Raw genomic sequence first — 13,358 nt, forward strand, 5'->3', positions numbered from 1 at the left:
ACAGCGGAAATAAACAGCTTTTTCGTGTGTCACGTTCTTTTTTTTACGCTGAGTGCACTGTGGATTTTACCCTTTAATGCCCGCTGTATCATATTTGATACGTTGAATAGAATACCTCAATAAATATACTAAAAACTAATACAGGTGTCGCGATTAGCGGCTGTTGCAGATTTCACATGTTATAAACAAGGTACAGTGATTTACGTATTCTGTGATAGTAATTATTTCCAATTATTACTAATTATGCATCAAACAAAATTTCATTCATACTTTCCTTAAAAATTTTCCGAAGGCATAACTGATCGTGGACATTATAGGGTTAAACATGCTGACTATACGTCATTGATATCTCGATGAGTTCTAAGTGGTATCTAAGTGAGTTCTGTCTTGTGATTTAGCATGTCTTGTAGTCGCGGTCTAGTGTTCGCACCCGATATACAAGACTATAGCTATTACACGTAGAGTGAGCCTTACAGACAGAAGGCCACTCTTTTCCACTAACCTGGTGGGTAATGAAGTGCCTCGGCAGGCCGTCGAAGTCCCATATCATGAAGGTCACCTGACTGCTGGTCGCCTGCGCTGTGACGGACGCTCCAGCGTTGCCGCCTCCAGAAGACGATGACGTCATCCGAGGTCCCTTCTCGGTCTCCCGGGCGTCAAGGTCCTGCTTGCTTTCGGCTTCCTTGAGCAGTCGTTCGACCAGCGCCACCACTTCGACCGGAAGGTCCTGGGGCATGCCTTCCCAGCTGGACGGCATGGACGCGTCCTTCGCATGCGTCGACTGCGATTGGCAGTTGCGCCGTCGTGACTGTCGCGGTAATCATGACTCTGCAGTGCGTGACATTTACAAGACTAAGGTACGTCTGAATGGTATCGCCCTCACCAAAGCAAAATATAGTCAAAGTTCATTGCTCGTGGTTCGTCTATAAAAGGGCGTACGTACTTTGGGGAGCATCAAATGGTTTCAAAGGGTGAGCTTTCAGAAAGACCTCGTATTAGTCAAATCCGGTTGTATTGAACTCGCAAAAAAGGGCATGTCGAATCCGCTTGAATTGAACTCGCAAAAAAGGAAACATGTGCGCATGTCATCTCTAGCGCGTCTGAAAAAGACTTCAGATCACACACAGAGGATGCTTTTCAAACAAATAATACCGTTTTTAAGGCACCCATCAAAATTTCAATTGATTAAACATGTCGAAAACAATGCATTGATTAAAGGCTAAATCGATGAACGATTAATGATTCATTGATTAAAATTTTTAATCCACCATCTCTAAGAAGTAAATGGCCAAGAAAGAACAAAATGCATCGTACATAGGAAAAGAAAACCCTCCGCATTGTTAGCTTGTTGACTTAGCCAAAATTCGCTGCGTGTGACTGTAGCTGATCTGTTTTGTGAGAACGCTGCTATGTTCGATGGCTCGTTCCACGTGTCGCGTTTCAGGAGAAACATATAAAGAATAATTGAAATACATAGTTGCTCGAAATACAAAAAGAGTAATGACGCGTACATTCACGGCCTTCGTTTAAAGTCTCCTTATGTAAATTAAGTGCAATACGGTGTTCAATATTACTCTTTAATTATACGCTGATTAGGACTATCTGAAACTCACACAAAACTGTGTATTACTTTATCTTATTTTTAATGTAAGATCGAGTGCCCCGGAGCCGTACTTTGAGAATTTAACACATTTGGAGGCAGTCCACTATGATTCGCGCCTGCAGGGGATGCGCGGTATACTGGCCTTGACCGAAGTCGATCGTGTCGTGACGCCGTGTTGTCCCGCTCCGCCGGCTGACCCCTCGGTCACTCCGGCGTGCCGCGAGTGGTTGTGGCGGTGCCGCAGCACTCCCTGACCTTTGACCGAGCTCCTGGTGGAGCCCAGCAGTCGCCGCCGGTCTTCTTGGTGCTGACGCTTGCGCTGCTGCAACGTCATCTCGCGCACCACGTTCAGCGCCACGGCCTGGTGGTACTCGGCGTCGCTAATGTGACCTACGTCCGCTGCGGGAAAAAAAAATCAGGGGGGGGGGGGAATATGCGCAGCTTTCACTATTGATCAAAGGTTGCATTGACAGCGGAGCTTGTGGCTGACTTGTATTATTTGCGAAATTTTAATTAGAATGGTCTTATGTGATGTTGTTAATTGTCGTGATCTTAACAAGATGCAATAATTAGGTATGTGTTTGTGTGTCTTAATTAGCATAACCTTAATTAGCAGGCTTATATTACAGCCATAATTTGTAACAGACATAACTAGTACGGTGTTAGCGTAAACCTAATTAAGATGACTCTGATTAGCTAGATAGTCTCTCTCTGCGTGCCATGATAGCCGATAGCCTAAATTGACAAGGTGATCTTAGTAAGGGTAAGCAGTTACTTTTATATGCCGCACTGACCAATGAAAAGCTTTACTGCCCCGTTGTAAAACACGGTTCGTCACGCGTTCGCCAAACGTTGACGTCTCCTGCTCCATACATCTCGCATGCGAAACCCGTCGACAGCTAAGTAAAAAGCGTGAATTAAATGCTCGTTCACATCCGGGACAGCCGACACTGGTCGCGTGACCGTTTGTGACCGGCGAGCAAAAAGTGGCTCGAGGCGACCGATGCTCACATCTGCGTGCGACTCGTAACCGTCGCCAAATTTAATGCGCGTCTGCTCGCGTAGCTCTTTCCCAGTAAAATAAGCTGGTGCTAGCGCATCTCAGGTGTTCGTGGGCTTGCGACTGTAGTCGCGCTACTTTAAAATCGAGAAGTGACCGAATGAGCCAGAGCAGGCACTTTACAACCAAAGTGGCCACCTGCGACCATCGCTTTGCGACTGAAGACATGTTCGCGCGACCAGTGGTAGCCTCAGGTGTGAACGGGTCTTAACCGCGCTGAAATAACATTCCGTGCCCTCACGTTCCACCCAATTTTGGTCGACGTCCTCGGGTGTCCTCGTCAGTAGCTCTGTGGGCAGTGCCGTCCACGGTGCTCCGTCGCCTTTCTCGGACGTCCGGCAGCAGTGGACGGCGTCTACGGGAGACCTCTCCCCGCCAGCCACCTCCGAATTGCTGGTCAGCAACGGTTGAAAAAATGGTGAGAGTATTTGAGCATCCTGTCCTTCACACCTGCAATGACTATAGGTCTCAAGTAGTCTCTTCCCCGTCGTCACCCGGCATTGAACAACATTCAGACATTCATGTAAGAACTGTGCGCAAAACTTTTTACGGAGGGGTGCATCCGGAGGGGGTTGGGGCGTCTTGCACAGGCAGCGTTCGTTTTGCTGCCATGACATGACCGGCTAGAACAGCCAATACTGCTGCTTAACGGACAAAGAGTTAGTTGGCTGGGACGTTTCACACGAATGTGCAAGACATGACTGAGCACACTTTCAGTGCGAATCGAACGAGCTCACATAACACAAAACAGGACGGGCGCCGAATGTGTCCACAGGTTACGCGTTTTCGTTTAATTTGCGCCAAAAGTATACCCTTAATTGTGAATCAGTGCCGACTAACTCAAACCAGAATTCTCCCAGTGCAAGACTTATTTATTTATTTATTTATTTATTTATTTATTTATTTATTTATTTATTTATTTATTATCATACTCTCAGGGCCCGAGGGAAATATAGAGAGGAGTGGTCTGACAACAATATATCAATAACTGCAATTTTGAAGGCGGCAGCATCTTCGATTACAGCAATGGAGGCAGGAAGGTGGTTCCAGTCACTGCTTGTTTGAGACAAAAAAGAAGCATGGCAAGTGTTAGTGCGGCAGATGGAAACTTTAACTTTAAGATGATGGTCGAACCGTGGTGATACATAATCTGGGGGAAGAAAAATATCATTTATAAGTGTTGGATTCGTGTAAAAGATTTTGTGAAATAGGTTGAGACGGAAGTACTTACGGCGTGACTTAAGTGTTGGTAAACCTAGGGTAAACCTTATGCCCCCCCCCCCCCCCACTTAGGCCCGCCGGCTCCTGACGCATGCAGGGGCATTATGCAGTGGCATCTGTCAGGTGTGGAACGCTTATGAGCTGTAGGTGACCTATGAGCCGCGAGTTCAGTTTTCGATTTGTCCTGATGCCACGTCTGTCTTACCCAGCATTGAGCAAAGCCCTCTTGAGGCTTGTCTTTCCGGCGCCGGGGCAGCCGACGATGTACAGCCGCGTCCGGTACAGCGGCACGCTGCCCTCGGCGCAGGCTTGCTTGTACGCGCGCACTGCGTCTGGACCGCGGGCAACCACCTCCACCGGGGCCGAACTGCCTGCGGAGAGCGCGTCGTTATATCAGCGATCACTCGACGGAGTATTGTCACGCCTTCCAGACACTGTAAAAAGGACGTTTTCTTTTTTTATTTACTTCATTGGTATGCACTGTTAACGTTCTCGCGACGCCCCAGTCAGGCAGCGCGCGTGAAATATTTTACAATTACTCCAAATTTAGCTTGCCCGAGAACAAGCCTGTCCCACCGCGATGGACGTCGTTCGGACGAGACAGTACAGTTCCACTGAGTGTCCAACGTCTGCCTCCTGCATGCAACCTGAACTGCGGAAATCTCTGTCGGGGTCCCGTAACGATACTTGACTCTAGCGGGATATCTCGGTAGGCTAGCTTGTACCGAATTTTGATATAAAACTTTCAGCGCTAATAAACGACGCCGGAGGAAGTAGGAATGTATGTTTCCCTCCACTTCTTTATTGATATATACCAAACGATAATTGAATCGTCGTTGCTTCCGCGCACCACGAGCGTAAGATGGATCTGCCGCTAAATCGTCGCGAGTTTCGGCAACTCCATGATATCCCACTCAGAGATGGCTCGAGCGGGACTGAAGAACTGCTCCCTCGATGTCGAAACCGAAAGTGTTTTTTTTTGACGTCGTGGCATTCAAGATATGTTTGATACATTCCCAGGCACCACACTACTCTTTTCAGTGGTCTCAACAGCTGTCTTTTTTTACTTAGAGCGACTGGTCCTAGATATTGAAAGTCTGCGTCATAACTCCTCTAAAAAAATGTCATGGTGGTGTCTCGCGATTCGAACCTTCACTCACATGGCGCGACGAACTTGGCCGAGACTGTGATGCCGTAGAGGTCGACGATGAGCCAGAGCCGCTCTTTTGTCGGTAGGCCGGAGAAGAGCGCTCCCTTGTAGTCGCTATCTACGAAAAGCTGAAAGTGACCCTGTGCGTTCACGTAGAGAGTGAGCCTGTGGTGAAGAAGAAAAAGAAATTTTACGAAGATGTTCTGCATTCATTATAATTTATGTGTTAGTTTATTTTTTTGGAGCTTGCATTACGGGATGGAAAAGAGGGGATACGGGAGAGTTGCACGGGGGGGGAGGCGTAGCCACCAAGTGGCTCTCCAAGCCCGCCCCCCCCCATAAATATTTTTCATCATGCATACATATGCAAAATGATCATTTTCCTGATTAGCCCCCACTTTACTTTAGATTAAGGAGTCGCCCCCGCTCCCCCCCCCCCGAAAAAAATTTTGCCCATACAACCCTGGGCGAGGTCCCCGAGATGGTGCCAGCGTATACGAACGGCAGCGCGTTCATCTTGGTGGTCCCCGCGTAGGCACTCAGCCGCATTATATCCGTACACAGTATACAGCGTCATGCACATTGTCACGTGCACAAGCCTCTCGTCGCCTCTGGCCATTTCGACAGAACCGATAAAGTGCCGCACCAGAGAACATCTGCGCCACGTCGGACCACAGAGATGGCGGCCTGCGCCGCTAGGGCCCCAAGCTTATGACGTCACATGCAACCCTCCTGTAGGGGTCGCTGCATTGTTATTTACTTACAGCGCACGAAACGCGTTAATATTCATTGTTGCACTCTGGACACACATTATCTGCGAAAAGTTCATTGAAAGCTATTATTTGAGCTGAACGCGACATGAATTGAACTTCAGCTGAAGTCTATGTTATGGGATGTGATCTAGTTTGAAGGCTTTGACGCTTGATTTTAAATGCAGACGTGAGCGGCCGCGTTGGTGGCACCATCTTCTGCTGTGGAATTTATGACACAGCCAATATTGCGAGCACCAGTAGCGTCCGTGACCAGTAGCATGATGCGTAGTTGAGGACGTATATAATGGCGTGTGTGGTCATCTCGGGTACGTCCTGGAAGCAGGGCCTGGTGGACGCTGTTATGCCAGCGAGTCCCCGTCAAACGTCCGTGCCTCTGAAAAAGGCAATCTGGGTCAAGGCCAGCCCGCAGTCCGCCTGACGCGAACAACTCAACGGCGTAAACACGCGCGGCGCCTCTCTTGCACACGTGCAGTCAGTCAGCAGCGCACGTGACAGCGAGCCGGCGTCCTCGTGTCTGGGGGTCTGACGTGGCCCAGCGGCGACCCCATTGGAGGAATCTGCCCTGACGACCAGCGGCGCTTCTGATTGGACATTTTGGTTAGACCCGGTGCAAATAAAAGAAGCCATGCGGCGCGTCGCGATCGGCGGTCCTACGTGAGAGGAGTCCCCGTGTCGGAGAGCCGACATGTGTGTGAGTCGGCGGTCTTAGGCGAAAAGCTGACCTATGTGTTAGAGAGGAGAGCTCGGCTCTTCGAGTCTCTGTCGGCCCCAGTGCCGAAATTGTAACGCCTCTGTATATATGCTGTACATAAACCTTGTTTAACTCACCGTCGTCTCGTCCGCTCGTCTTATCAGCTCTGCGCAGAAGCAGTCGCGAGCTGAGAAACATACGCTACCAAACGGCTGGTGACCTTCCCGGCGGAGTTGAAAGCAGTGGCGCCTTCGGGACCGTGTTGGCGTCGCCGTCTTTCGCAACAGTGGAGGTCAGCGGTGGGATTTCGGAGGTGGCTTCGCAACAGTGGTGGCAGCGGTGGGATCGGTCCGTCTTTCGCAACAGTGGTTAGCAGCTGCGGGATCGGCCGGCGTCAGCGACATCGATGCGGTGAGTGCCTGATGTTTTCCCCTCAGTTCACCAGACTTCTCTAGCTCAGGTTGTAGTAGTTTAGAGAAGGGCTGTGTGAAGCATTGAAGTGAGCTTTGATCGTTTCAAGCAAAGTCGAAGTGCTTTGAAACCGAAGTTAATGCGGAGGGGGTAAACACGGGAGTGTGAAAAATTGCTTGCGCGTCGTGCTAGTAGGCTTATAGTGGGTACGGCAAGTAAATTGTTAACAGGGGCAAACAGCAAGAGGCTAGTGTGAACGATGGAGAACCTTAAAGTGAAGGAACTCATCGAAATTTGTGAGGAACTCGGCATTACTTTGGGCCGTGCGAAACGAAAGCAAGCGATCCTTGAGATCATGAAGGATGAGGGAGTGTCGGCTGAGGAAGTCGATGAGGCCTGGGTGGATATTAAAGCACGCCGTGAGGAGGCTGAAAGGCGAGAAGTAGAAGCTCGCGAAGAAGCTGAAAGGCGCGAACGTCGCGAGGAGGCCGAGAGACAAGAGCGCCTAGAGTTGAAACGACTAGAATTGGCAATACTACAGTGTTCACAGGCGCCTAGCGTAGCTTCTCCAACAGTTCAGGTCAGCAGTTTTAGAATTAGGGACCAATTGCCACCGTTCGTAGTAGGCGAGGACATGGCGAAATATCTCGTCAAGTTTGAACACGTCTGTGAGCGAAACGCTTTGGAGCGGTCTCTTTGGGCGCGGAACCTGCTAGCTCTTCTTCCCGGCGAAGTGTCCGACGCGATAACTTGCTTGTCGAGAGAAGCGTTTGAGAGCTATGACGAGGTTAAGGAGGTGCTCTTGAGACGTTATAAGTTGTCACCCGAGGCTTTCAGGCAAAGGTTACGGTATGCTGAAAAGGGGAATGAGTCACACGTTGACTTCGCGTTTCGTCTTAAAGCCGATTTGATTAAATGGCTCAAGGGCGAAGGTGTGTATGACGACCGCGATAAAGTGGTGGAATGCGTTGCATTGGAGCAATTCTACCGCTGCATCGAGGAGGATGTCAAACTTTGGCTGCAGGACAGACTTGGGGAAGTACGGTTAAACAAGGCAGCTGAGTTAGCTGAGGAGTATTATACTCGCCGAAAGTTGCATAGCAGGGCAGTGCGCGTTGAAAAGGATGAAAGGAAAGAGGGCTTTTCAAGGAAACCTGATCAACGGAAACCCGCTCCGCACCGTAATTTCAAGAAGGACCCGTCTCTTACGAAGGACAGTGTAGGGGAAGGGCAAAAGGAAGCGGAGAAATCGAGTGAGGTTTCTACCACACAGGCATTTGAATCGGAAAACAAACGGAAGCCGCTAATCTGCTACAACTGCAAAAAGGAAGGACACATCGCGAGAAACTGTCAGGAAAAGTTTGCCTTCGCAACGATCCGAGAATCAGAAAAAAACATTCGGTTGTTGGAGCCGTATCTCCAAGAAATTAGGGTCAATGAGAAAACGTGCCGAGCACTTAGAGACTCAGCGGCAACCATGGACGTTGTCCATCCTTCATTGGTGTCTCCGGATGACTTCACAGGAGAATGCGCGTGGATCAGGCAAGTCGCCGAGGAGCAGAGTGTTCGCTTACCAATCGCCACGGTTGTCATTGAAGGCCCGTTCGGTGAGCTTCGCACCGAAGCATCCGTGTCTGCCGCGCTAAACGATCGTTTTCCTTATCTATTCTCCAACAACTCAGAGCAGCTTCTCAAAGAGCAGGGCAAATCGTTCTTCCCCAACTCAGCGTGCATGGCTCTCACGCGATCGCAAGCGCGGAAGCTATCGCGGCAGCTTGATCTGGTTCAATGCGGTGAACTCTCAAGTGACCTTGTCGGCGGGTCGACGGAACCCCAGAAAGGAAAATTTCCGCATGAGTCATGTGAGCAGTCACGCGAGCGGCCCGTCGCCGAACCGACCGGCACGGTTTCCGTAGAAAGGGGAGACGACATGGCGCCATTGAGTCAGAGCGAGAGGGTTGCAACGCTCTCGCCTGTAGCGGAAAGTTGGAGCGAGCTGCCGACAGTTGATCGAGAGACGCTCATTCGAGAGCAGCGTGAGGAGGAGGAGAAAAACTTTATTCAACAGAGGAGTTTGGAGGATCTCTCGATTGAAGCGCTAGTGGAAAGCCAAATTGAAGCGCTAGTGGAAAGCCAGAAAAACGCGGCACAAGTGCTGTCGAAGGAGCACTACGAGAAATCGGGGAAGAAGCGCGCTGTTGAAGTTGATAATCAGGTAATGCTGCTGCAGCCGTTCAAAAAGAACAAGCTTGAGGTTGATTGGGAAGGGCCCGCCAAAGTATTATCGAAGCTTTCTGATACCAATTGTCAAGTTAAATTAGGAAGGCGGCCGAACAAAATTTCCAACTTGATGAAACCCTACGTTGAACATCAAGCGGTCGTAAATCAGCTGTTGAATGCTTCAGAGGAAGAGGAAGCAGAAATTTTTAGTTCTTGTGAGGTAATCAAAGGGGGATCGAAAGTAATCTGGGAACAGTTGAACCTAGAGCCTAGCTTAAGTGAAGGAGGACCTGAGAAAGAGGACCTGAGAAAGATTGGTTCCGAGTTTGGAGATGTGTTTTCGGACCGCCCCGGAAACACGAGGGTGATCGAACACGATATCGAGCTAAGCGGTGAGGAGTCAATCCGTAGCAAGCCGTGTCGTTGTTCCCCTGTGCAACGTCGGAAGTGTGAGCCGCTCTTGGTGCCGCATAGGTATCGTCGCCTAAAAGTGGCCGGTTACTGAGATGGAGCATGTTGCTCCACAGCGCAACTTTGACGTTCGCTATCAAAAAAAATAAAGGAAAGGTAAACGCTAATGCAGGTGCATTGAGCAGTGCGTTCCAGCTAGTAATTTCTCAACCTTTCGGTTTCTCGCTGGCGATTCGGGGCAAAATTTTGACCTCATCACGACCTTAGCTGAGCGCTCTCGTCCAGAGTGAGCTCAAGGAGCCAACTTTATGTTGTATTCTAATTCGTTACGTTGTTGTACGTGGGAAAAAGAAATTGAGTTGTCATTTTAAGAATCTTGTGTCCCGCATGTGCCTCTTGATGTAGAGGGAGGGAACGAAATTCCGATAGACACGTAGATAGGTATATGTTGAACTATACTTTGTCTGGTGTTTTGTCGGGTGACCGAGGGCACTTGCTTGTGTCGTGTGTTGTCTGTTGTCGATCCGTTCTTGGCAAGATGCAGAACCATCGACAGGTGCTGAAACCGAAGGTGGTCAGAAGAGACGAGTGAAGCTGGTCGACAAGTTGTGGCGACAAGCCAGTGGAGCTGGGATCCGTCGTCAAAAATGGGATGTGTTTTCGGAACAGTCTGGAGCTGTATTCTCCCCATGGCCCTGGAGGCGAACCTGGAGGGACGTGGCGAACGAGCGCACCTGACATCCGAGCCCCGTGGAAGCAGCTCGTCTTTCCGGTGCATTGTCTGGCGGCGGGGGTGCTGTTATGCCAGCGAGTCCCCGTCAAACGTCCGTGCCTCTGAAAAAGGCAATCTGGGTCAAGGCCAGCCCGCAGTCCGCATGAAGCGAACAACTCAACGGCGTAAACACGCGCGGCGCCTCTCTTGCACACGTGCAGTGAGTCAGCAGCGCACGTGACAGCGAGCCGGCGTCCTCGTGTCTGGGGGTCTGACGTGGCCCAGCGGCGACCCCATTGGAGGAATCTGCCCTGACGACCAGCGGCGCTTCTGATTGGACATTTTGGTTGGACCCGGTGCAAATAAAAGAAGCCCTGCGGCGCGTCGCGATCGGCGGTCCTACGTGAGAGGAGTCCCCGTGTCGGAGAGCCGACATGTGTGTGAGTCGGCGGTCTTAGGCGAAAAGCTGACCTATGTGTTAGAGAGGAGAGCTCGGCTCTTCGAGTCTCTGTCGGCCCCAGTGCCGAAATTGTAACGCCTCTGTATATATGCTGTACATAAACCTTGTTTAACTCACCGTCGTCTCGTCCGCTCGTCTTATCAGCTCTGCGCAGAAGCAGTCGCGAGCTGAGAAACATACGCTACCAAACGGCTGGTGACCTTCCCGGCGGAGTTGAAAGCAGTGGCGCCTTCGGGACCGTGTTGGCGTCGCCGTCTTTCGCAACAGTGGAGGTCAGCGGTGGGATTTCGGAGGTGGCTTCGCAACAACGCATAGTCTTCACGTCTGCTGCTGACATCTAGAGACCCCCGCACCCCCCCCCCCTCCGCCCTTCCTAATCCTATCTTACACATAGCATTGCCGGGCTTCATAACAAATATAGGCCCGTGTGCTCATATTTGGGTGCACGTTGAAGAACCCCAGGTGGTCGAAATTTCCGGAGCCCTTCACTACGACGTCTCTCTTAATCATGTGACAGTTTCGGGACGTTAAACCCCACATATCAATGGCTTCACAACAAAAAATTAAGTATGCGTGAACGAAATGGCCTATAGCTCCTGCCCCTTTTTTACACCCTAATTCTATACTATAGGTTCAGGTTATGTAATCGCCTTTCGTTTTTGTGCTGCTTGTGATTTCTTTCTATCTATGCATCTATGTATTCGATTTTAATAAAAGAACGCGGGTCAGGCGAGTATGGGAGCTTGATGCGATGAAAAATTCTAGGTGTTGCTGGAATCGACGTTTTGGCAAGCGGAGTTCTCTTTTTCAAGGCTTGTTCCTTCTTTGAGAACATAGAAACATTGGGTTCAGCGAAGCACCGTATTCACATTGTTTTCATATCTGTTTTCATAGATAGATAGATAGATAGATAGATAGATAGACAGACAGACATACAGATAGATAGATAGATAGATAGATAGATAGATAGATACATAGATGATAGATAGATAGATAGATAGATAGATAGTCATCAGAGCTCACTTTGTACAATGAGCGATCCATCGCTCTGGCAGTGGTCGGATCCAGTATCCCTGCCTGGACGCCAAATCGGGCCAGCTGAAGCGTGGCAGCGTGATCGCAGCGCCCCCGCCGTTTGCCGTGGAGCCCGACGTCGTGGTCGTTGCGTTCGAACTGACAACGGCGGTTGCGGGATCGTGCGTGGTCAGCCCCAGCCTCAGCGCTCCAGTCCAGGACTCGTTGGAGGTCAGCTGGAGCGAGATCCGCGACCCGACGGCCACGGGCTTGCCGCTGAACGTGACCGCGTCGCAGAACGAGGCCAGCCTGGTGGCCCGCTTGCCGCCTTCGTCGATGAGCACGTTGGCCCCGTGCACGCCGTGGAAACGCATGGCCAGCCCTCTGCGGTCCTGCCTCTGTACGAGATGCCACCTGGCGACGACTGCCTTGCTACGTCATTGCTTCCCACTTGCTACGTAAGCGTCCCGCTTGCTACGTCATCGTTTTGCCACCGGCCCCGCCTGTCTTCGTGAAACCTTCCTCACAGGGAACGCTTCTAGAACACTGCTCCTGACTGGGCAAACAGACGGAGTAAGATTGGTCAAAGGAAACTCAGTGGCGTATTTGCGGTAAATTCGACAGAAACGTTTTACCATTAGGTTGTTCCTCAACAGTGGCGCCACCAGGCGGTGGCACACCGGGGGTGCTATTCTGGACCTTGTCGAATTCCGCCATGTTGTCAGATTCCACCATTGATCGATGCTAATTGGCCAAATGAGCTGCTATGACCTCCCTGGTTGGCCTTAAATACCGCCATTACGAAATTTGACACTATGGCGGAATTATACAGTGTCCAAAATAGTACCCCAGGCCCATGCCTCCTTTCCCCGAATATTTTTTCGCCATAGCATATAGGCTGCAATACAACTATTTCAAGGGGGTTCCCCTCTCCTAAAATCGAGGGCCCCCCTCCCCTGAAAAAAAAAATTCTGCCTTGGCTCTTCGCTTTTATTGAATCACCTCAAGCTTTCCTCTTACCCATAACGTCACCTCTCACTTCCGCCACCTGACTTCCAGATCGTAGTTCGCTGCCGCTATGACGAGATACGTCATGTGTTCGCCCAGTGCCACCCATTTTATCTGACCACTGGTATTCACCTTCCGTATCGAATCCTGGTCTCTACGACCGCTAGCTTAGCATAGTGCTATAGTTAACTCACTTGGGGCTTTTGCTTCTGGAATTTGCACTGAACTCTCAATATTGCGGCGGGCTCGATCCCGGCCATGCGGTCGCATTTTGATTTATCCGAAATGGCACAAGCCCGTGTACTGTACGATTTACGATGCTCTCAATTTGTATTTCATTTTTCCCCTCTTTTTTATCTTGTTTATAACTGATTTTTTCATCATTGTTATACCAACAAACCACTCCCGCTTGGACCGCCCCAGGCATGCAGTATTGTATAAATAAAAAAATAAAATAAAGTATCAGTGCACGTCAAAAAACAAGAGATCGTCCAAATTTCCGGAACCTTCCACTACGGCGTCTCTGTATAGCGTGGTTTCGGGACGTTATGCCCCAGATATTATTATTATTATTATTATTATTATTATTATTATTGTTGTTGTTGTTGTTGTTGTTGTTGTTGT

General features: G+C 50.0%; 1 protein-coding gene across 1 annotated transcript in view; it reads right to left on the bottom strand.

The window, feature by feature from the left end:
* LOC142774896 (uncharacterized) overlaps positions 1 to 12,236 on the bottom strand; it is a 63,275-nt gene extending 51,039 nt beyond the window's left edge. Inside the window, exons 1-6 of the mRNA XM_075876041.1 lie at positions 11,736 to 12,236; positions 5,045 to 5,199; positions 4,090 to 4,255; positions 2,905 to 3,056; positions 1,746 to 2,002; positions 503 to 781 (exon numbers count right to left, since the gene is read on the bottom strand). Of these exons, the coding sequence (XP_075732156.1) occupies positions 503 to 781; positions 1,746 to 2,002; positions 2,905 to 3,056; positions 4,090 to 4,255; positions 5,045 to 5,199; positions 11,736 to 12,100 (1,374 nt within the window). The 5' untranslated portion in view covers positions 12,101 to 12,236. The remainder of the gene's footprint in view (positions 1 to 502; positions 782 to 1,745; positions 2,003 to 2,904; positions 3,057 to 4,089; positions 4,256 to 5,044; positions 5,200 to 11,735) is intronic.
* Positions 12,237 to 13,358: the final 1,122 nt, after the last annotated feature.

This window comes from Rhipicephalus microplus, chromosome 10, assembly GCF_043290135.1.
Source record: "Rhipicephalus microplus isolate Deutch F79 chromosome 10, USDA_Rmic, whole genome shotgun sequence".
NCBI classification, from domain to species: Eukaryota; Metazoa; Arthropoda; class Arachnida; order Ixodida; family Ixodidae; genus Rhipicephalus; species Rhipicephalus microplus.